Source organism: Mobula birostris, chromosome 1 (assembly GCF_030028105.1).
Source record: "Mobula birostris isolate sMobBir1 chromosome 1, sMobBir1.hap1, whole genome shotgun sequence".
Taxonomy (NCBI): domain Eukaryota; kingdom Metazoa; phylum Chordata; class Chondrichthyes; order Myliobatiformes; family Myliobatidae; genus Mobula; species Mobula birostris.
In genome coordinates this window covers 215,933,212-215,957,439 of record NC_092370.1, presented here as the reverse complement: position 1 = coordinate 215,957,439, position 24,228 = coordinate 215,933,212, and the positions used below count along the sequence as shown (strand labels likewise).

The window sequence follows — 24,228 nt, the reverse complement described above, 5'->3', positions numbered from 1 at the left end:
GGAATGTTCCTTTATTCTGAGACTGTTCCCTCAGATCCTGGACTGTCCTACTAATCGAAATATTCTCTCCAGATCCATTTTATCCAGGTCTTTCAGTAAGTTTCAAAGAGGTCCCCCACTTATCCGTCTGAACTCCAAGTTAACAGGCCCCAAGTCATCAAAAGCTCCCCATAATTTAGGCCTTTCAAGTTCAAGGGCAAGGTCAAATTTAATTGTCATTCAGCCATACACATGAGTGCTGCCAAATGAAACAGCATTTTTCTGGGGCCAAGGTACAAAACTTAGAACCGAACATTAACACATGACACATATATCACGGGGTGGATGACCTAACAGAGGACAGTCACAGTGGTTAGGTCTCTGGCACTGAGTCTGCCTCTGTGACTCAGAACGGAAAGACGGAGAAAAGGCATGCTGTGATGATAGAGCATTTGTTACTAAGGGTAACAAACAGCAGGTTCTGTGGGCAAGAATATGATTCCCAGATGGTATGTTTCCTCCTAGCGCCAAGGTCTGGGATTTCTCGGATTGAGTCCTACATGGACCACAACTTCTGGCTGTTCACCCTCCCACTTATGAAAATAAATGGGAGGGTGAACAGCCAGAAGTTGTGGTCCATGTAGGTACCAATAACATGGGTAGGACAAGTGTCGATGCTCTGCATAGGGAGTTCAGGGAGTTAGGTATGAAGTAAAAGGGCAGGACCTCCAGGGTTGTGATCTCAGGATTGCTACCTGTGTCATGTGCCAGCGAGGCCAAAACTAGAAAGGTTATACAGTTTAATACATGGCTAAGAAGTTGGTGTAGGAGGGAGCGCATAAGAGTTTTGGATCATTGGGCTCTCTTCTAGGGAAAGTGGGACCTATACAGAAGGGACAGTTTGCACCTGAACTGGAGGGGGACTAATACCCTAGCAGGAAGATTTGTTACTGCTGCACGATGGGGTTTAAACTAGAGTTCAGGGGGGTGGGAACCAGAGTGCCAGAACAGTTAGTGAAGATGTTGTGGAGGCAGATGTTGGTAAGACCTCAGACAAAGTTATGAATCAAAAAGTTGAGCAAGGCGCAACTAGTGTCCTGGGCTGTCTGTATTTCAATACAAGAAGTGTCATAGGAAAGGTGGATAATAGTGCTGAAGATGAGGTAGCTGGTTTGTAAACAGAGGCAGTGTGTAGTGAGGAGAGGTAGTTGATAGGGCAATATTGCAGTCAACAGGGTGAGTTGCAATGTAAAAGGCGAACAAAATGAAAAGGGTGAATACAGGACTGAAGGTGCATAGTATACGGAATAAGGTAGAAGAACTTGCAGCATAGTTGCAGATTGGCAGGTATGATGTTGTAGGTATCAGTGAATCATGGCTGAAAGATTATAACTGGGAACTTAATGCCCAGGGATGCACATTGTATCAAAGGGGCATGTAGGAATGTAGATGGGGTGGTGTTGGTCTGTTGGTAAAAAAAAATAAAATCAAGTCATAAGAAAGAAGTGACATAGGGTTGGAAGGTGTTGAATCATTGTAGAAAGAGCTAAGGATGTGGTCTACAAATTACAACGGGAGATAGAAAATGCATGCCAATAGTCATGGGGGACTTCAATATGCAGGTAGATTAGGAAAATCAGGTTGGTACTAGATTCCAGGAGGAGGGTTTTCTGGAGTGCCTACTAGATGGCTTTTTAGAGCAGCTCGTGGTTGAATCCACTAGAGGATTAGCTATTCTGGATTGGGTGTTGTGCGATGAACCAGAATTGATTAGAGAGCTTAAGGTAAAAGTACCCTTAGGGGAAGTTATCATAATATGATTGAATTTACCCTTAACTTCGAGAAACAGAAGCCGAAGTCGGATGTATCAGTACTACAGTGGAGTAAAGGGAATTACAGAGCCATGAGAGAGGAGTTGGCCAGAATTTATAGGAAAGGAACACTGGCAGGGATGACAGCAGAGCAGAAATTGCTGGAATTTCTGGAAACAATTCAAAAGTCTCAGGATATAAAGAGGAAGAAATATTCTAAAGGAAAGATGACACAACTGTGGCTCACAAGAGAATTCAAAGCCAACATAAAAGCCAAAAAGAGACCACATACTAGAGCAAAAATGAGTGAGAAGTTTAGAGGATTGGGAAGCTTTTAAAAACCAACAGAAGGCAACTAAAAACGCCATTAAGAAGGTAAAGATAGAATACAAAAGTAAGCTAGCCAATAATATTAAAGAGGATACCAAAAGTTTATTCAGATACATAAAGTGTAAAAGAGAGATGAGAGTGAATATCGGACCGCTGGAAAATGATGCTGGTGAGGTTGTAATGGGGGACAATGAAATGGCAGATGAACTGAATAAGTATTTTGCAGATTTCACAGTGGAAGACACTAGTAGTATAGTGAAAGCTCCAGGCATCAGGGCATGAAATGTGTGAAGTTACCATAACTAGAGAGAAGGTTCCTGGGAAACCGAAAGATCTGAAGGTAGATAAATCACTTGGACCAGATGGTGTACACTCTAGAGTTCTAAAAGAGGTGGCTGAAAAGATTATGGAGGCATTAGTAATGTCTTTCAAGAATTACTAGATTCTGGAATGGTTCCGGAAGACTGGGAATTGAGAAGAAACTCTAGCCCAGTTTAGTTTGCCTCAGTGGGTGGGGAAGACATTGGAGTCGATTATTAAGAATGAGTTCTTAGGGTACTTGGAGGCACATGATAAAATAGGCTGTAGTCAGCATGATTTCCTGAAGGGAAAATCTTGCCTGACAAATTTGTTGGAATTCTTTGAAGAAATAACAAGCAGGATGGACAAAGGGGAAACAGTTGAAGTTGTGTACTTGAATTTTCAGAAGGTCTTTGACAAGATGCGACACATGAGGCTATTTAACAAGCTATGAGCCCCTGGTATTACAGGAAAGATTCTAGCACAAATAAAGCAGTGGTGGATTAGCAGGAGACAAAGAGTGGGGAAAAGAGAGCCTTTTGTGACTAGCTGCCGGTTACTAGTAGTGTTCCACAGAAGTCTGTGTTGGGACTGATTCTTTTGACGATATATGTCAATGATTTGGATGGTGGAATTGATGGCTTTGCTGCAAAGCTTGCAGACGATACAAAGATAGGTGGAGGGGCAGATAGTTTTGAGGAAGTAGGCTACAGAAGGTCTTAGACAGATTAGGAGAATGAGCAAAGAAATGACAGATGGAATACAGTGTTGGGAAGTATATGGTCATGCACTTTGGTGAAGAAATAAAAGGTTGAGTATTTTCTGAATAGAGAGAAAATACAAAAAAAAACAGGTGCAAATGGACTTGAGAGTCCTTCTGCAGGATTCCCTAAAGGTTAATTTGCAGGTTGAGTCTGTGGAGAGGAAGGCAAATGCAATGTTAGCATTGATTTCAAGAGGACTAGAATATAAAAGCAAGGATGTAATGTTGAAACTTTATAATGCACTGGTGAGACCTCACTGGAGTATGTAAGCAGTTTTGGGCCCCTTATCTTAGAAAGAATGTGCTGAAAATGGAGAGAGTTCAAAGGAGAGTCACGAAAATGATTCCAGGATTGAATAGCTTGTCTTATAAAGAGTGTTTGATTGCTCTGGGCCTGTGTTCACTGGAATTCAGAAGAATAAGGGGTGACCTCATTGAAACCTATCGAATTGTGAAAGGCCTCGATAGAGTGGAAGTGGAGAGAATGTTTCCTATGGTGGAGAGTCTAAGACCAGGGGACACAGCATCAGAATAGAGGCAAACAACAAGAATTCTGCAGATGCTGGAAATTCAAGCAACACACATAAAAGTTGCTGGTGAATGCAGCAGGCCAGGCAGCATCTCTAGGAAGAGGTGCAGTTGATGTTTCAGGCCGAGACGAAGGGTCTATCAGAATAGAGGGGCGACCTTGTAGAATGGAGATGAGGAGGAATTTCTTTTGGGAGAGGATGGTGAATCTGTAGAATTCTTTGCTACGGGCAGCTGTAGAGGCAAAGTCTTTATGTATATTTAAGGTGGAAGTTGATAGATTCTTGATTGGTCAGAGAATGAAGGGATACAGGGAGAAGGCAGGAGGTTAGGGCTGAGAGGAAAATTGGATCAGCCATGATGAAATGGCAGAACGGACTAAATGGGCCAAATGGCCTAATTCTCCTCCTATATGCTATAGTCTTGTATAATTATTATAGCAGAAAACATACAGGTGCTAAAAAAAATTAAATAATAATAATATAGCCCAAGTCCCTATGTGTCATGGCCCGCAGATTGATGGTACATGGATGTTGTCCTAGAGTCATGTTTCTGCAGGAACAGCCTGCAACAGTTCGTCATTTGGGCAATGCAGCTGCAAACAAACACAATCCAGCTCGTCTCCCACCAAGCATACACTAGAGGGCAGCCCCAATGTGAGGGGCCAGTCGAGCAAACACTGGAGGGCAGCCCCATTGGGAGGGGCCAGTCTCCAAACCAGTAGTGGCACATAGCCAGTTCTGCCGTCTCCTGCCTCAGCGGCCGCAGCAGTCTTCATCAGAGCATGAATGAGGAACTAGTCCACACCACACCTGAGGCCACACAGCTCCCCTGCTTTCGGTCTCGCCAATGAACAATTGAATTGGACACATAGTATTCTACATTACCAATGTCCAACAGGTTTTTGCAATCACAAACACTTCCGAGACATTCACCTGCCTGAATGTGCTGCTGCTGACACCTACTTCCCTGGGTGGCTGAAGCAGGCTGTAATACAGCTTGCAATAAATCCAACTCAACCACTATCCAGCAACTCACTGGAGACATGCAGTACTCAGTGTTCTTGATAACCAGCAGTGCCTTGCAACATGAAAAAGGACAATCACATTTGTGGTATTCTTTATGTGAACCTCCTTTGGACCCAGTCGAGAGCCCGCACAACTTTCCTTAGATATTGTGCACAAAATGGCTCACAATTTTCCAAATGTAGTCTGAACAATGCCTTATAAAACCTCAGCAGTATATCCTTACTTTTATGTTCTAGATCAATCAAAACAAAATGCAAACATTGCATTTGCTTTCCTGCAATCAATCTGCAAGTTAACCTTGAGGAAATCTGGAATTCAGACTCATAAATGCCTTTGCACCTTTAATTTCTGAATATACTTCCTATTTAGAAAATAGTTCACACCTTTATCTTCCTACCAAGATGCATAACCCCACACTCCTTGTGCTGTATTTTGTGTGGCACCTCTTTGCCCACTCTTCCAACCTGTATGTCCTTCTGTAGACTCCCTGCCTCTGCAGAAATGCCTGTCTCTTCACCATTCTTTGATCATCTGCAAAATTGGCCACAGTGCCGTCAGTTCCTGCATCTGGATTATTTATGTGTAAAGTGGGAAGTTGTGGTTCCAAAACTGACCCCTGGTGCACTCCACCAGTAACTGGCGGCCATACTGGAAGGATCCCTTTGTCCCTTTGTTACCTTGCCTCTAAAGCTATGGGCTCTATGAAAGCCCAATGTGTGAGACTTTGTCAAAGACCTTCTTGAAAATCCACGCTAACTAATTCACTATCTAACCTGCTTGGAACCGCCAAGAATTCTAACAGGTTTATCAGATAACATCTCCCTTTAATGAAACTGTGCTGATGTCACCTTATTTTATCATGAGGCAACCAGAACTGTACTCATAACCCCAAGTGTGGTTTAACCAAAATTTTATAGAGTTGCAAAATTACCTCACTGCCCTTGAACTCAATTGCACAGCATAAGAATGCAAGAAGATAAGGAGCAGGAGTAGGCTATCTGGCCTGTTGAGCCTGCTGCTCCATTCAGTAAGATCATGGCTGATCTGGCCATGGACTCACCTCCACCTACCTGCCTCTTAACCACTCTATCAACTTGCGCGACATGTTTGAAGGATCTGTGGATGAACTCCGAGGTCCCTCTGTTGCTCTACACTTCGAAGAATCCTGGCATTAATCTTGTACTCTGCCTTCAAGTTTGATCTGTCAAAGGGCACACTTTGCACTTTTCCATCAGACACTTCACTACCCGGCTCTGCATCTTTTTAGTTATCCAGTTCTATATTCATTTGTAACCTACAACAACCTTCCACACTGTCCACTAACCTTCGTGTCACCTGCAGATTTACTGATTCACCCTTCCTCTTCCTCATTTATAATCATCACGAAGAGTGATTATTTTAAATACAAAGGTGGATGGATTTTGGATCTACAAAATAAAAGTTGAGTAGACGGGAATGCAAAGCTGAGGTCACTATCAAATCAGCTGTGGTTTTATTAAATGGTAGAGCAGCTTGAAGGGACAAATGGTCTGTTCTAGCTCCTTGTTCATATGTGAAAAGACTGAATTATAAACTCGCATGTAATAGGTGGTTTCAGTTTTATAGAATGCAATTTTGATATACTTGAGGTCAGTGATTTACTATCACCTTTAAAACCTTCAAAAAACAGCAAAAAAGCTGTATGAAAAAGTAAACAACAGGAATTCTGCAGATGCTGGAAATTCAAGCAACACACATCAAAGTTGCTGGTGAACGCAGCAGGCCAGGCAGCATCTGTAGGAAGAGGTGCAGTCGACGTTTCAGGCTGAGACCCTGTTAGTCCTGAGGAAGGGTCTCGGCCTAAAACGTCGACTGCACCTCTTCCTACAGATGCTGCCTGGCCTGCTGCGTTCACCAGCAACTTTGGTGTGTGATATGAAAAAGTAGTGAGGTAGAGTTTATTGGTTCAATCTCCATTCAGAAATCAGATGGCAGTGGGGAAGAAGTTATGTCTGAATCATTGAGTGTGTGCCTTCAGGCTCTGGTACCTCCTTTCTGATGGTAGCAATGAGAACAGGGCGTGTCCTGGGTGATGGGGGTCCTTAATGATGGATACTGCCTTTTGCGGCATCACTCCTTGAAGATATCCTAAATACTGTAGAGGCTACAGAATACTACAGAGCCCCCATCATGGAGCTGACTAAGTTTACAACTCTCTGCAGTTTTCTTCAATCCTGTGCAGTAGCGCCCACCCCCATACCAAACGGTGTTGCAGCCAGTTAGAATGCTATCCACGGTACATCTGTACAAATTTTGATATGTTTTTGGTTCTTCTCAAACTCCTAATGAAATATACCTTCTGTCGTGCCTAAGACTGAAGAGATTGAAGGGAAATACTGTAAGTGTGATGAGAAATATCTGCTTAAAGGGTGATCACCCAAAAGGTTGTCTCTTTTTGCATTGTAACCTCAGTGAACGACTGTGGGAATGGGGAACATTATTGAACTTAATCATGGTGAGGTTGTAAATGCACAACAATGGTGCCTTATGTGAGAGAATCAATTCAGTGTGCAGAGGGAGACAGGCTCAGTGGAGGAGGTAAGGAGACAGGAATTGCAGCTCATTGAGGAAGACCAGAAGCAAACATACACCTCATGCAGTCACGATCTCTAGGTTTCCAGTTAAGTTCCATTTCCCAAATGACATTGGAAAATATCACTTATGTCCCGAGTTCCAAACTCGTGTATATGTAGAATTCAATGCTGACAAATAATTGATGATTATAGTTAATGAACTAAACAATCAAATATTGAAACAAAAAAACAGAAATGATGGAAGACTTCAGCCAATCAAGCAGCGCTGGTTTCTCTTTCCACAGATGCTGTGCACTGGCTGAGTTCTTCCAGCATTTGTGTTTCTGCTTTAAATTCTAGCATCTGCAATTTATGTATTTTGCAATTGAATGCTGAAAATTAGTGTGAAGTATTCAAGAGATCTTTTAATTCTTATTATTACATGCTAATCTGTGGATTTAAACTACAGTGGTTATGTTCTTGGCAGTGGAATGAGATGTTATTGACGTTGATCGGTGCATTTTGCTTTCCAACAGGTAAACTTTTACAAGTCAATACTGGTGCTAAGGAACAACTGTTTTTTGAAGCTCCCCGTGGGAAACCGCAGATAATAAATAAGGCAGAGGTAAGCCACAGATTTTCCAGGAGCGGGAGAAAAAAGCAATCTTATAAGGAAAAATATGCGATAGAGTAGTTTTTTTTTTACATTAATAGAACAGTAGTAATATAAATATATAGGGTTTGTTATATGAATTTTCCAGGTTGAGAAAATTGATTGGACATCTTGGACTTGTGTCTTGGGTCCTTCATGTGAAGGTATCTGGCCTATGGTAAGCGATGTCACTGGTATAACCGCGTCCTGTCTTACTGGTAACAAAAAAGTGCTTGTCACGGGGGATGACTTCGGATTTGTGAAGTTGTTCCGATACCCAGTGAAGGTAATCTTATTTCTGTTTTTGCTTACATTGTCGATTAAATTGTCTCATCTTTCTAGTAAATGCATTTCACTTAATAAGTTGTATTTCAATAGCCAAAAATGTTTTTAAAAAGATACAGATTCATTAAGAAAGTACTTTTTTCTTTGCCAGGCAAAGTGCTGATTAGTTTTCACAAACCAGATAAAATCTGCAGATGCTGGAAATCAAAGCAATGCACACAAAACGCTGCAGGAACTCAGCAGGCCAGGCAGCACTTCTGGGAAAGAGTAAACAGTTGACATTTCAGGCCAAGACTCTTCATCAGGACAGGAAAAAAGAGATGAGAAGTCAAAGTCAGAAGGTATGGGGAGGAGAAGAAGAAGTACAAGGGCGTAGGTGATAGGTGAAACCCGGTGAAGGGGAGAGCTTGAAGTAAAGAGCTGGGAAATCGATCGGTGAAAGAGATAAAGGGCTGGAGAAGGGGGAATCTGATAGGAGAGGACAGAAGGCCATGGAAGAAAGGGAAGGGGGAGGAGCACCAGAGGGGGTGATGAGCAGGTAAGTAAATAAGGTAAGAGAGGGAAATAGGAATGGGGAATGGTGAAGGAGGGGGTGTGGGCAATTACCAGCAGTTTGAGAAATCAATGTTTATGCCATCAGGTTGGAGGCCATCAGATGGAATATAAGGTGTTGCTTCTCCAATCTGAGTGTGGCCTCATTGCAGCAGTAGAGGAAGCCATGGACTGACATATCGGAATGGGAAGTGGAATTAAAATGGGTGGCCACCAGGAGATCCTGCTTTTTCCGGCAGAGTGTAGGTGCTTGGCGAAACAGTCTCCCAATCCATGTTGGGATGCAGATACACTGAGATACAGGAGGCCGCACCGGGAGCACCGGATACAGTAGATGACCCCAGCAGACTCACAGGTGAAGTGTCGCCTCACCTGGAAGGACGGTTTAGGGCCCTGGATGGTAGTGAGGGAGGAGGTGTAGGGGCAGGTGTAACACTTGTTCTGTTTGCAAGGATGAGTGCCGGGAGGGAGATCAGTGGGGAGGGACGAATGGACAAGGGACCCTCCTGGCACTATCCTTGTAAGTGGAACAAGTGCCACTCCTGCCCCTACACCTCCTCCCTCACTACTGTTTAGGGCCCTAAACAGTCCTTCCAGGTAAGGTGACACTTCACCTGTGCGTCTTTTGGGGTCATCCACTGTGTCTGGTGCTCCCGGTGTGGCCTCCTGTATATCAGTGAGACCCGACGTAGATTGGGAGACCGTTTTGCTGAGCTCCTACGCTCCGTCTGCCAGAAACAGCGGGATCTCCCGATGGCCACACATTTCAACTCTACTTCCCATTCCGACATGTCAGTCCATGGCCTCCTCTACTGCTGCGATGAGGCCACACTCAGGTTGGAGGAGCGACACCTTGTATTCTGTCTGGGTAGTCTCCACCTGATGGCATGAACATCGATTTCTGGAACTTCCTGTAATGCCCCCCAGCCACCCTCCCTTCACCGTTCCCCATTCCCATTTCCCTCTCACCTTATCTGATTACCTAACTATCACCTCCTTCTGGGGCTCCTCCCCCCTTCCCTCTCTCCCATGGCCATCTGTCCTCTCCTATCAGATTCCCTTTCCTCCAGCCCTTTCTGTTTCACCAGAATCAGAATCAGGTTTATTATCACCGGCATGTTCCATGAAACTTGCTAACTTAGCAGCAGCAGTTCAATGCAATACGTAATATACAAGAAGAAGAAAAAAGTAATTAAATAAGTAAATCAATCACAGTATACATATATTGAATAGATTAAAAATTGTGCAAAAAAACAGAAATATATTCAAAAAGTAAGTTAGTGTTCGTGTGCTCAATGTCCATTTAGGAATCGGATGGCAGAGGGAAAGAAGCTGTTCCTGTATCACTAAGTGTGTGCCAATCAATTTCCCAGCTCTTTACTTCACCCTTCCCCTCTCCCCATTTCACCTATCACCTACTACTTTGTACTTCTACCTCTCCTCCCCCCAACTTCTTACTTTGACTGCTCATTTCTTTTTTCCTGTCCTGATGAAGGGTCTTAGCCCGAAGCATTGACCTTTCCATAGACGCTGCCTGGTCTGCTGAGTTCCTCCAGCATTTTGTCTGTATTACTGATTAGTTTTACCTGTATTTCAATAAATGTTGTAGATACAGCTCAGCAGTGGTAATGTAATGTGAAATAAACTTTTAGATTCACAATGATATCTTCCATCTTCAATATTGTGTTTAATAATGTAATGAGTAATTAGAATATTGTCTACCAAAATTACTTTAAATAATTTATGAAGATTAAGACATTTTATAATACATGCAAAATAGTTATTTAACTTAAATTCTTTATTGTTGCTTCCTCATTGAATTAGGCAAAATATGGAAAGTTCAAAAGATATGTTGCTCACAGCACACACGTAACAAATGTTCGCTGGGCACATAATGACAGTTTGCTCATTACGATTGGTGGAGCAGATACATCAGTGATGATCTGGAAACATGAAGTGGGTGGTCACAAACAGAGCAGGCAGTACGAAAGTGAGGAGTCTGATTTTGATTCTGATGAAGATGGAGGTAAGTACTTTAACATCAGAATGTAAGAAACGGGAGCAGGAGTCAGCCATCTGACAAGTCATTCAAAGAGATCATGATTGAAATGGCTGCGGGCTCAGCTCCGCCCACCTGCCTTTTCCCCATTACCCACAATTCCCCTGCTGTGCAAAAATTCTAACTTTATTAAATTGATTGAATGAAGTTGTCTCTACTGCTGGGGCAGACAATTCCACGGGTTTACAGATTTGTACAGACAGGATCTCCCTGTCAGGGAAATCCAAAGGAGGTGGAATTGTGTATACATTAACGAAAGGTTGATGTACAAACTCATCTGTAGTTACTAGTCATTGTTCTGGGCAATTGAACGTGTTACAATTAAATGCTGGCCACATGACCTGCTCAGGGAGTTTACTGTTAATGTTTATCATGGCTGCCTGCATTCCCCTGAGCACAAATGCCAAGGGAGAGCTTTACTTTATCATCAGCTCTCTACAAAACAAGCATCCGGATGTTCCCTTCATAATTGAAGGAGACTTCAATCACGATAACCTGCAGGACATTTTACCCACAATTCCACCAACTCATCACCATGGCCACTAGGGGAACAAACAGACTCAACCATGTTATGCAGAAACAGTAGGCCGCCCCATAAACAGAGAAGACACAGACACCAAGGAGTATGCCCCATCTGTCACCAGCCACATCAGTAAGGTGTGTAGACATCACTGGTACCTCAAGAACAGTCATCCCATGACCCAAGCAGAAGCCGTGGCTGAATGCAAAGGAGCTCAAAGTCCAGGATGCTGCCTTCAAGTCTGGAGACAGAACAGTTCTCGGAGCAGCCAAGAGAAACCTCATCTTAGGCAGTCTTTTCCCTCTTGAATCTTACACAGGAAGGGAAACATCACTACTCACACCCCTCTTTACATTGCAAATTCAGGAGCACCAGTCTAACGACGCTTCCCAGCATATGTGGCTGGATATCAAGGGCATTACTGACTACACGAGGGAAAACAGCATTGACTAGTGAATCCTTCCTCCCTCACCCTCTAAATAACTTCTGCACGTGCTTCAATGAATGCAACACAATGCCAGCCGCAAAAGCTTCCCCCCCCCCCCTCCCCAGGTGAGCAGCCATTGTCTGTAACAGCAGCAGATATGAGAAGGACTCTGCAGAATCAACTCTTGTAAGGAAGCCAGGACACACAACATCCCAGACTGAGTACTCAGAAAGTGTGCACATCAGCTCACTGACGTCTTCACGGACATCTTCAACACTTCACTCATCCAGGCCTGCTGTCCCCACATGCTTCAATCAGCCACCATCATCCCTGTACCAAAGAACTCTACACCTTCAGAACTAAGTGACTACTGCCAGTGGCACTGCCAATCATCATGAAGTGCTTTCAACGGCTAGTAATACGACATATCAGAAACTCAACTCCTGCCACACTGGACACTCACCAATATGCTTACCCAAAGAACTGCTCTCCAGCAGATACCAAGAGCATCTGTCATGCACCTGGCCCTGGCACATCTAGAAAACAAGGACACTTATGTCAGAATGCTGTTACTGGATTTCAGTTCAGCATTTAACCCTATTGTCCGACAGACTTTGGTGAACAAACTCCTACTCCTCAATCTAACTTCAGTCATACAGTGATCACTCTTTCCAAGAGGATTCCTAATTGCAAGATTGTTGTTTTTGCCTCTCTCATTGCACAGGGCCAGATCTAAGACAGGATGTCCTCTTATGGCTTTAGTAACATACTACACACAGATGCATTCTCTGAAGACCTCAGCGCTGCCTTTACCGACTTGTTTTACCCAATTCAATCTGAAAGTCAAACTCGGGCATGATAACTGCTATTCCATTCATACGTGCATCCAATATTTCTTGGTTTATTGCTTGCACCGTTGTCATTGCTACCAAGATGGATTCAACATTCAGCTCATTACATCTTGTATCATCTCTCGTTGTTGCCTTGATTTCATCCTTAATTTCACTTCCCTTTCTGCCTTTTGCACTCATTGCCCTTTTAGAACCTAGTGATCTCAGTGACCTTTGCTTTTGGCATTAACTACGTTAGATGAATTACATTAACTTTTTAAAAAGTGCAATTAATGAATGTGAATTCTGGATATAAATTATGTATAAGTTATTGATTAGTCATAATTTTCAGTATGAAATCTACTGTAAGATGATTCTACTGTAGTTGTGTACGAAGGAAAGCAAAAATCATTTTCCCTGCAAATGTCCAAAGCTGAAATGATTGAATAGAAGTTTTGGCATAATTATACAATTACATTTACTTTTTATTATATTTCACCAAATTTTGTACTTTAGTGCTGCATTTAGTGAAATTGTTGCACTGAGATTTTCCTACCAAATATATTACCATATTACCAACAAGGTGTGTTCCTCATCTTTACTTTTGAAGATATTTTGAGCCAATTAAATAAGTTTGTTTTTTGCTTGCATTACTTGAGAGTCGCTTAATGAAGCATCGTTATATATTACCAGTACAGGTACTGATGCTTGTGTACATTTTTAAATAATCTTTAAAGTGATTAGGGTTCATAGTTTCTGCTTTCTCCCCAGTTCTCCACATCATCAACAAATGTTGAAACTGGTGGATCACCCTTACTTTTTTTTAGTCTTCCTACAGTCCACTGAATTTAAGATCCATGCTTGATATCACCTGATTGCATGTTAAATATCATGGAGATCCAGTTAGTGAAACCTTGAAACAAAATTAATTGCTGTTTCTCCCCATTGGTGCTGATGCTTGGTGCATTTTACTGCAGGTAACTGTTTCTAAACGTTGACTGAATTAGCTGTGTGCTGGAGTGCCATGTTGGCAGGTGACCACAGTTGAAATGAAATGTGCACTTAAAACTGAGAAAATTGCTTACTTACATCAGTTGGAGACTCAAAATTCCTGTCCTTATGTTGCTTAAACCAATAGTTATAAAAAATTTTGTTTTCAAATAATTCAAAGCATTTCAAGAGTTTTCAACACATTGATGCCTCTTACCAATACTCAACTAAGTTATTGTGATTTGGTATCCGGTTTTCCAATTATGTTTCATGGTTTGATTATGAAATATGTGTCACCAATAAACAACTATTTTCCATCGGCTAATTTGTCATAACTGTCAGTGTTTATACTCCAAAATGTACATAATATGTACAGTGCAGGGATGTAAGCTACACAAACCAAACAGATTAAGGAGTTCAATAGTAGTATGGTACACAAAATGCCCTTGACTTGCTGTATGTATGGTCTTTTTTGGATGCGCTTAAGTTAACTGACCCCCCCCCCCCACCCACCCACCCTTGGTGAAATGGATTATGGTGAATTTCAAGGTTTAAACTAAATCAGAAGACCGAGATACTGAAATATTAAAATAGTGGTTCCTTTTCTAAGTTCTAGAATTTTTAGATATAAGAGGAGATTAAGTATACTAGTTTTTATATATCTTTCAAGCCAGTGATTCATTCTATGATTAAAATAATATTTTTCTTGGAAGGTAAACATTTCCTAATGGTACTTTTCCCCCATCTAAAATTCCTTTAATATTACATGTGTGTTTCCATAATGATTCATGTATAGTCTCTGACTATGTTATGCTTGTAGGTTATGACAGTGATGTTGCCCGGGAAAATGATATCAATTACACCATTAGGGCCTTTGCAACAAATCTCCGGCCGATGTCTGGAATCAAGCCTCATCTACAACAGAAGGAGCCTTCCCTAGAAGAAAGGTACTTTTACTGCACTTTCAGAATAAATCCTAGTTAGTCCAGTTAGTTTGGTTATGCTTTTGGAAGAGACTAGTGCAGTGTATTACATTTTCTTCCAGACTTAAGGAGACTTCTATTGCCTGATTTAAAATGTAGTTTTTGTTTTTTTAGAGAAAATAAGGATTAGGGACAATCAGCATGCACAAAATGGTGGAGGAACTCAGCAGGTCAGGCAGCATTGATGGAGGGAAATGAATAGTCAACACTTTGGGTCGAGACCCTTCATCAGCATTGGAAAGGATGAGGCAGAAGCCAAGATAGGGGGAGGGAGAGGAGCACAAGCTGGTGGATGATAGACAAATCTAGGTGAGAGGAGGAAAGTAGGCGGCTGGGGAGGGAAATGAAAGGGAATCATGCAAGAAGCTTAGAGGTGATAGGTGGAAGAGATAAAGGGCTAAAGAAGAAGGAATCTAATAGGAGAGGGAATAAAAAGAGGTGGGGAACCAAAGGAAGGTGATGGATAGATTGTGATGCTGGTTATGGAAAGAGAAGAGATGTGGGGGCCATAAGAATGAGGTAAAACAAAGGGAAGTAGTTATTGCAAGGTTAAAAAAAATCAGTGTTGGTGCCATCAGGTTGGAGACTACCAAGACAGAATATGAGGTGTGGCTCCTCCAACCTGCATCTGGTAGTAAGAGGAGGCCATGGACAGACATGTTGGTGTGGGAATGGGAAGTCAAGTTGGAAAGAGATCCTGGCTGTCGCAGTAGACAGAGTGAAGATACTCAACAATTTGTTTCAGGTCTCATCAGTGTAAAGGAGGCTGCACCAGGAGCACTGAATGCCCAGGGTTCCCTTAATCCTCAGCCTCCATACTATGAGCCTCTGCATCTGATATCATTCTCCACAACTTCTGCCATCACCAATGGGATCCCACCACCAGGCACTTCTTCCCCTATCACACCCACACCCCACAAATGCTTCCTGTGGAGATTGCTTTCTCCGTAATTCCCTTGTTGGCTCAGCCTTCCCCATTAATCTCTCTTCTGGCACTTATCCCTGCAACTATGCTAAGGGCTACACCTGCCCCTAGACTTTCTCCCTCACCACCATTCAGGGCCGTAAACAGTCCTTCCAGGTAAGACAATGTTTCACCTGTGAACTAGTTGGGGCTCTTTATTGCACTTGATGCTCTTGGTATGCCCTCTGCATTGGTGAGATCCGATGCAAATTGGAAGACCACTTTGTTGAGCATCTTTGCTCCATACGCCACAACAGCCAGGATCTCCCAGTGACCACCCATTTCAATTCCACTGCCCATTCCCACACCAACATGCCTGTCCACAGCTTCCTCTGCTGCCACCATGAGGCCAAGTGTAGGCTGGAGGAACAACACCTCATATTCCATCTTGGTAGTCGCCAACCTGACATCGTCAGCATCAATTTTCCTAACTTGTTTTTCCTCATTCCTGTGGACCCCTGACCTCTTCTCTTCACCTCCCTCCACACTCATGACCTACCCATCATCTTCCTTTGGTTCCCAACCTCCTTTCCTTTATTCCATGGCCTACTGTCCTATCAGATTCCTTCTTCTTCAGCCCTTTGCCTCTTCCACCTTCACCTCCAAGCTTCTCACATCATTTCCTTTATTCATCCCTTTTCCCTCTCACCAGGACTCACCTATTACCAACGAGCTTGTGCTTTTCCCCTTCCCTTCACCTTTTTGTTTAGGCTTCTGCCCTCTCTTGCTTTCCAGCCATGATAAAGGATCTCAGCCTGAAATATTGACAGTTTACTTCCCTCCACTGATGCTGCCTGACCTGCTGACCCAGCATTCCGTGTTGCTGAAGATGTCCAAACCTGCAGAATCCTCTCTTTCCACATTGCCTACATATTTTCATTTGACTGATTCAATGTAGCTTTGAAGTTATATGTTTACCTCAGGCTAATGTGTACCATCGAATAGTGTTCTCCAATCTTATGTTCGGTTTCTATACACAGAATTCAGCTTTCTTGAGTGGGTTCACCTGAGCTGCCTTGATTTAATAAGATTTAGCTCATTTAAAGGCCTTTCCTAATAAATACATCTGTGATGAACTATTAGACTCTTACATTTAAAGGAAAATACTTCTTTAGTTTGAGGAGAGTTTTGTTCTTTTCACGTCATTCTTCTAATTAGTTATTCCACTAGTGACTGTGCCCTCTGCTGCAACTAAAATTCAGTAGTGGTCATGCCATCAATGACCAACTCTGCAATATCCTCCATAAATCTCAACACCTCTATCCTACTCTAAGAAGCTTATTAAAACCACTTGTTTGAAAATGCCTGTGCGAATCTGCTCTGGAATCTCCTTCCAAGTCTTGGTGTTAAATTTTGTCCTCTACGTTTCTTGGAAGCATCAAGATATATTATTGCTTTAAAGGTCTTTACAAATCAAGATGTTGCTGGTGGTAACATTAACATTGCAATGATAAAGCTTCTCATGACTAAGTTGATTACAATATAATAAGTCTGTAGAGTTTAAAATAGATATAGGAGCAGAAGTAGGCCATTTGTCCCATTGTGTACCCTCCACCGTTTCATCATGGCTGATCCATCCCTCTCCGCCCCAGTCGCCTCCCTTCTCACTGTATCACTTCATGACCTGACTAATCAACCTCTGCCTTAAATATACTCGATGACCTCCTCAGCCACCTGTGGCAACAGATACTCCACTCTCTGGCTGAAGAAATTCCTCCTCATCTCCATTCTAAATGGACGTCCCTCTATTCTGAGGCTGTGTCTTATGGTTTTAGACCCCCCCCCACCAGAGGAAACATCCTCTCCACATCCACTCTATCTAGGCCTTTCAACATTTGATAAATTTCAATGAGATCACCCCTCGTTCTTCTGAATTCCAGTGAGTACAGGCCCAGAGCCATCAAATACTTCTCAGATGATAAGCCTTTCAATCCTGGAATCATTTTAGTGAATCTCCTTTGAACCCTCTCCAATGTCAGCATATTCTTCCTAAGGGGCCCAACACTGCTCACAATACTCCAAATGAGGCCTCACCAATGCCTGATAAAGCCTTAACGTTACACCATTGCTTATCAATTCTAGTCCTCTCGAAATGAATGCTAACATGGTATTTGCCTTCCTCAACATGGACTCAATCTGTAAAATAACCTTTGCGGACTCCTGCATGAGGACTCCTAAGTCCATTTGCACCTCCAATTTTGAGTTTTCCCTCCATTTAGAAAATAGTCCACATACTTATCACTTTATTTCTACATAGCTCCTTTTACATTTTTGCCCAATCATTATCTGATTCGTGCTCCATTGTATCTATGACTAAAATCAACCAATTTCCTCCCATTTGTTTCAGAAATTAATTTAAGGAGCAGAATAAGACCATAAGATATAGGAGCAGAATTAGGCCATTCAGCCCATCAAGTCTCTCCACCATTCCATCATGATTGATCCCGGCTCTCACTCAACCCCATGCACCTGCCTTCTCACCTAGCCCACCTAGCCATCTTCTATGCCTTGGTGACTAAAGATTAGTCCACCTAGCCCTTTGAGCTTTTCATTAAGGTCAAAGCCAATATTCAAGCCAACTAATTTCCTTCTTATGTCTTTATCCTTATCCTTAATGTCCAGAGATCAATCCATTTCTCTGTACTTTGTAAACCAAATATACATTCCACGAGTCAGTTTCACCTTAGAAACTCAGCAATTTAAAATTATTTTGTTGTATGTTTTATTTTGTTTAACTGGTGGCTTTACTAATTCAATGAATGTTGTCAAATTGTCAACAGTTTCAGTTTTAATTTTTGCCTTGCATTACCATACAGTTGCTAGCCAAGATATTATCTCCATACATTATTGAATGCAGATTATGAACCAGCAGCAATTAGGTCTAAAACAGCAAAGCTACAGTACTTGCTCATAGCATTTATGTCTCTTTCCTTAATGCCAAAAAGCTAGTCCAGCTCACACTACAAACCTTTTATGTGAGATTGCAGCATACCAATAATGAGTTGGTATACAGTTTCCTTCCCATCTTTTACATACTTTAATTTATAATTTGATGTTTTGCCTCTGGTTCCATAGAGAAACCTGCAGAGCACCCATTACCCTGTTCTGATCTTTTGCATCTGACCTCCCACTCTTCTCCTGAACTTGATGAACTCAGTGGCAGCTTCACATTGTGTTGAGCTGTAGGGCCAGGTCGGCTTTATATATGGCCCCTCAATTTCACAATAGCCCATTGCCCTGGCCTTCGTTAAAAGTGTGAATGAGGCTATGTGGTTTCTTTGTTTTTCCTTTCAGTTAATATTTATGCATTTTTCGTTTTAGGAGGTAGAAGTGTTTAGAATGCACTCTAAAAACCGATTATTTAATTTCTTTGAACTATAAGCAAACTGTTTCTAAATCCTCCAATCAATGGAGGCATTCAGAAAGCAATGGGGGGGAAAAAAAAGCCTTTTTGCAGCACAGGTCATCAAAGGCCTTCACAGCAATCCAAGAGCACGACCACAGTCTTCATTGCCTGCGGACGTGTGATTTGCAACAGGAGACATTTGGGGTTGTGTAGCTGTAGAAAGTGATGTAAGCCACAGAATTTTTTGAGCATGATCTTATCACAGTTATATAGCTACACTTTTATCCTGTTCTGAATACAATAACATGCTGGCAAATGGTACTGCATAGTTTTAGAGGCTTTTGTAATTTACATACAGATTACTCACAAGTGATGGACTGGATACATTAAAAACACTGTTTTGGTTGAGCTTTTTCAGTGGTGTTCAGAAAACAATACAGTTTGCCCAAGTATATTAAGAATGTTTTTAGTATACTTTAATTTTATAACACTACCCATCTCCATTGATTGATAAATGAGTTTTTAGCGGAGAAGGAAGTTTGCAGCAGACTTTAAAGGAAAATTATTTCTCTTTATAAAATTTTTGCTCACGTTGCTGTGCCTAGTTTACAGACTATGCCCAGTGCAGAATGCTCAAGTTGATTTTTGGGGGGGATAAATCTTAAGTTCAGAAATGATATATTTTATTACTTTGAATTTACTTTTATTAACACTGTAACATCTCTTTGACTTTTGGGATTTTGAAATCTGTTATGAGAGCAGCAAAATTGGTTTGTTGTTCAGTGTTTTTGAGAGTAAGATGTTCCATGATACTGCTACATATGTAGCTTTGTATTGGGTTTGCAACGCATGAGATCTTGAAAAATAAGTATTGTATTAAATAAAAAACGCAACCTTTTGTAAAACGTTTTTCTTTGTGCCGCAACATTGTATTACGTAGGAGAAGTTAATTTATGTAAAGCACTTTGAGGTGTTTTGATATGAATTGCTTTACATAAATGCAAATTTTTATTGTGCCCACGTTATGTTCCTCTTCTCATAACAGAAGCTGAAATTTCCTCATAGTCTATTTTCAAGCTTTTCTGCTAATTCTTGCTCATTCCCTTTTTCTGTGTGTCTTGCTTTCTCTGAAGGCAGGGAATAGTCAGGTAAGCACTCCTAAAGCAGGGTACAATCGCCAGTCTGTTTTACTTACTTTAAAGTTAATAGTTTTGTTAAATGGCTGTAATTGAAACATTAAATCCACATCAACAAGATGTGGATTCCATATTTTCATTGCTGAGGCTTCTCAAATCAACTGATGAAATATATTTTTCCCTTGAAATAATGGTTGTGAAAAATGGGCAGAATCAGCTCCAGAAAGCTTTCAGACAGGAAGCATCTTGATTGAAAGCTCACGCATAATTGCATTAGAAACATGGCTCCAATCAATCATTAGGCAGCTCTGATGGTGTTCCAACTACTGTTCTATATGGGCCAGGCCCTCAAGTATTCAAATACATTACTGAAGTATCAGAGCATGACTTGTATGTTGAAAATATCTGCACCTGCAATTTTTGAAGCTTTTTGGCAACCCAAACTGAATTTGATTGCCTGTTCCTGCTATTAAATGACAGCGTCCACAATCCATTTCCTTTAAATATTGACCATAATATATTTTGATTTCTCTGATCTCCAATCATTAAAAGCTCATGTGAGTGAATATAATTTTCTGTATGTTTCACCCATTTCCTATGACCTCTCAGCTATTATTCACATTTAATGCAACCCTTTCTGAAAAGTAAATGTTGCCTTGAAAATGAACTTGAGCAGGAGCCTGATTCCTTCCAGTAGATTATATTTGTTGAATGGACTCAGTGGAAAATGAGCTTGTGCAGGAATTAGACAATTGCCACCAGTTGTGGGATCAGTGGGGAGTGACTGTGCTTTAAGAAGAAAACTGTAAACGTAAAAATATATGACTGACTACTCCGAGAGATTTTCTTTATGAGGTACTGAAGTTGTAGCCTGTCCATCTTTTCTTCTTTTACCACCTCTGTGTTTATAAATCTAACATTAATTTTAACTCAGCATGCTTAAGTTCAGGAATTTAAAGACGGGTATATTTGCTGTGCTGTTCATTGTTTGACTGACATATGAATGTGACTTTGTGCTGGACTGTGTCCCAAACATTTCAGCGGCAATAGGAAAACTCTAGTCACTGCCACCATTTTTAGTGGTTAACAGTAAATTCTCAATTCACTGGCAAATGCTCTCAATTTAGCACTTCAAGTCTGAGCAGTTTGTTTCTGAGTTGATCAATTTCTATTTGTCGTGGCAGCTATAAATATGAATTTCTAATTGAAAATTTGATGATATCATTTAATAATATACTACATTTATTTTTGGCTGCGGCTGTCCTGTTAAGGGGTTCAAGGTAATTATATATTTCATTCTTTATTTATTTTTTGTATTGTGTTTTTACTTTGATGATCAGCTGTCTAAAATAACATATGTAATTTGCATATTAGTTTAATCTAATGAAGCACATAATGAAATAACTAAAAACATTTAAATAAGCCAGACCATACACATCATTAAATACTGCTAATTAATGATGTGGAATCAGGGATTGTATTTGACTAATACAAACGAACAGCTTTGCATCCTCAGTCATATTAGTCCATGCAAAACACGTCACATTAGTTTGAATTATAATTCAAACACTTTGTCCTGTATATTTTTGTAAAATAACTGTAATCTACATTTCACTACGTAAAACCTTTGGGATTTCCATATGAACAATATTCCTGATGTTGTAAGCAATGATTCACCACTTCCAAAGTGCTGGGTTGTTCGTTCGGAGCCTGAAACTGCAGCAATTCCCCTCCCCTCACAGTGGGGAAACCACAAAAACAAAGCACTACAGTGGATTTGCCACATGGGCTGCTTCATATAATCTCAGTGGCAGCGAACAGTTTGTAGAAGAAAAATAGTAAGACGCTGTGACGAATATTAAGGGGTTAATGACCTCCTAGTACGTGAATTCAAAGTCTGTATTCACTTATCTGCGGCTAATGTACACTGCGTGACTGAAATGTGCTTTGCAGATGGGATGGGAAAATAACTATGTCTGTGCTTCCTTATTCTAAGCATCATCACATGTCTGCACTTGGGAAAGCCTGATATATTTGTCCTGAGAACTAACACTTAAGAAAATGTATAACCGCTCAGGGACATACAGTATAGTGCAACTTCGCTATTCTAATGAGTTGTAGTTGAAGTTCCCTCCTTTTTCAGATTTCAGTGCTTCTTGTCACGTACGCCTGGGGTATAAATAAGAGTGTAATCCATTGTTGAGCAGAGCTGTGGAGCTCTGCTTTAGGAGTCTGAGCTCTCCATGATATCATGTAATAGAACCCTTTAGTCTGAAACAACTCTCTGAGTCGGCCTGATCTATCCTGTCTGCTGCTCCTGAGATTTGTCCAAAACGCAGTTTAAAGGAAATGAGGCAGATTTTTTTTTTGTGAGGCTACCTTCTACCCATCACTAATGAACACACAGGGCCAATCCCCACACAGTCTATCCTTGAAGAAAGGTGCTGGCTGTGGGCCTGATGTTTGTGCTGGGGACCCTACGTTAGGCAGGTGCCTAGGACCCTGTATTATTAACATCCAACCTCATAGTCCCTCCAGCTAAATGTTTCCGAAAGTAGTTGCAGTATACTATTTGTAGCATTTTGTTGTTCAAAGTTAATCTCCAATTCAGGACAATAAAATACTAAATATTATTTCTGTAAGGTTACAGCTATGTGATCTCTGCTAAGTATTTTTGGGATGGTTTAATTAGCAATTAATCAAATTAATCTATCCACACAAGGCATCCAAAAGGAGAAAATGAAGAAGATATTTTTAAAGAAAGTATGTTGTGTATTCAATAATATTGTGTACTTCCCATACAAATTGTACTAATCTATTTTAACTACCTGAATTTGCATTTGATCATTTTCCACACATCAGTCATAACATGAACAAATGGGTGAGTACCAGGATGGTAGCAAACTATATTTTTAAGAGTTTGCAAATATCATATGCACGTAAATATGGCATTGCCTGGAGTGCTATCTGAAAGCATACATCTTAACTAAACTAAATGCACTGGTTGATAGATTTACATTGCAATAGTAGAAGAAGATTGGAATAATTCATCCATCTGAATTTGTCTATATTGCATTTTCAGCTAAAGTAATTTAAATTTGATTCCTTTGTTTTATTGCCTTCAAATTTAGGAAAATATACTTGCAGATGATAGAATGACTCTCTTGACCAAAAAGCAGCCTCAGCCTCCATTTTTACTCAACTCTGCTTTGTAAATGGAACAAGGATGATTATAAAGCTATAGAAATGGAAGCAGGCCATTCAGACCACCACACCCATGCCGTCCAGTCATTAATCTCAGATTTTAGAACCTGGTCTGTAGCCTCCTGTGCCTAGGTGATTTAAATACTGCCAGCAACTCTGCTTCCACCATTCTCTCTCTCTCTGACAGTGCATTTTAAGGTCAAAGCAAATTTATTATTAAAATACATATCCAGTACATTATCATATTCTACCTTGCGATTCATTTTCTTGCAGGCATTTACAGGAAAAAAAATGCAATGGAGTTTTATGAAAAACAATACATAAACAGTTAAAGACTGATAAACAGCCAAAGTGCAAATGAAGATAAACTGCAAATAAAGATAATACTGGCAACCTGGGTTGTAGAGAGTTCTTGAAAGTGGTTGTAGAATCAGTTCAGAGTAGTGGTGAATGAAGTTACCTTTGCAGGTTTAGGAAGGATCCTATTAGTTGTAGGGTAATAACTGTTACTGAACCTGGTGGTGAGTCTTCCACTCTCAGGGTGAAGGAGGTCCCTCTCAGATCCCCAAATCCATACATCTGTTTCCTTCAGTTTTACTCACCTCCAATAAAGGGAAAAGATTCCTGAAGTGTACGCTACTCATACTTTTACATACTTCAGTCATGTCCCCTCTTAACCTCCTATGCTCCAGGGGAAAACAAATCTAGGCCCTCTAATCTCTCCTCATAACTAAAATGCTCCAGCTCAGCCAACTTCCTAGTGAATCTCCACTACATTCTCTCTGGTGCTTTGGTTTTATGGTTGTGGGAAAAAAGACTAATTGTAGTAAATTAGGTGCTTATGAAAGTGAGTGATATGATTCACTTTTGCGTAAGAAAATATAATAAATTACAACTTTAAAAAAAAATGAATATCATTTTTCTTTGGCCCTTTCGGTATAACTTGAATGTGTCAATGTGGACACGGAGCAATTATTGAGAAAACCTTG

At 41.0% G+C, this 24,228-nt stretch overlaps 1 protein-coding gene across 3 annotated transcripts in view; it reads left to right on the top strand.

Moving 5' to 3' along the window:
- The window catches only part of LOC140212749 (echinoderm microtubule-associated protein-like 5), a 184,679-nt gene that overhangs the window by 132,032 nt on the left and 28,419 nt on the right, over positions 1–24,228 (top strand). For all 3 annotated transcript variants that reach the window (XR_011882479.1, XM_072283948.1, XM_072238144.1), the window contains exons 24-27: positions 7,828–7,916; positions 8,053–8,229; positions 10,605–10,806; positions 14,427–14,553. Coding sequence is in view for 2 of the 3 variants with exons in the window: in XM_072283948.1 (XP_072140049.1) it covers positions 7,828–7,916; positions 8,053–8,229; positions 10,605–10,806; positions 14,427–14,553 (595 nt within the window). In the remaining variant the exon portion in view is untranslated. The remainder of the gene's footprint in view (positions 1–7,827; positions 7,917–8,052; positions 8,230–10,604; positions 10,807–14,426; positions 14,554–24,228) is intronic.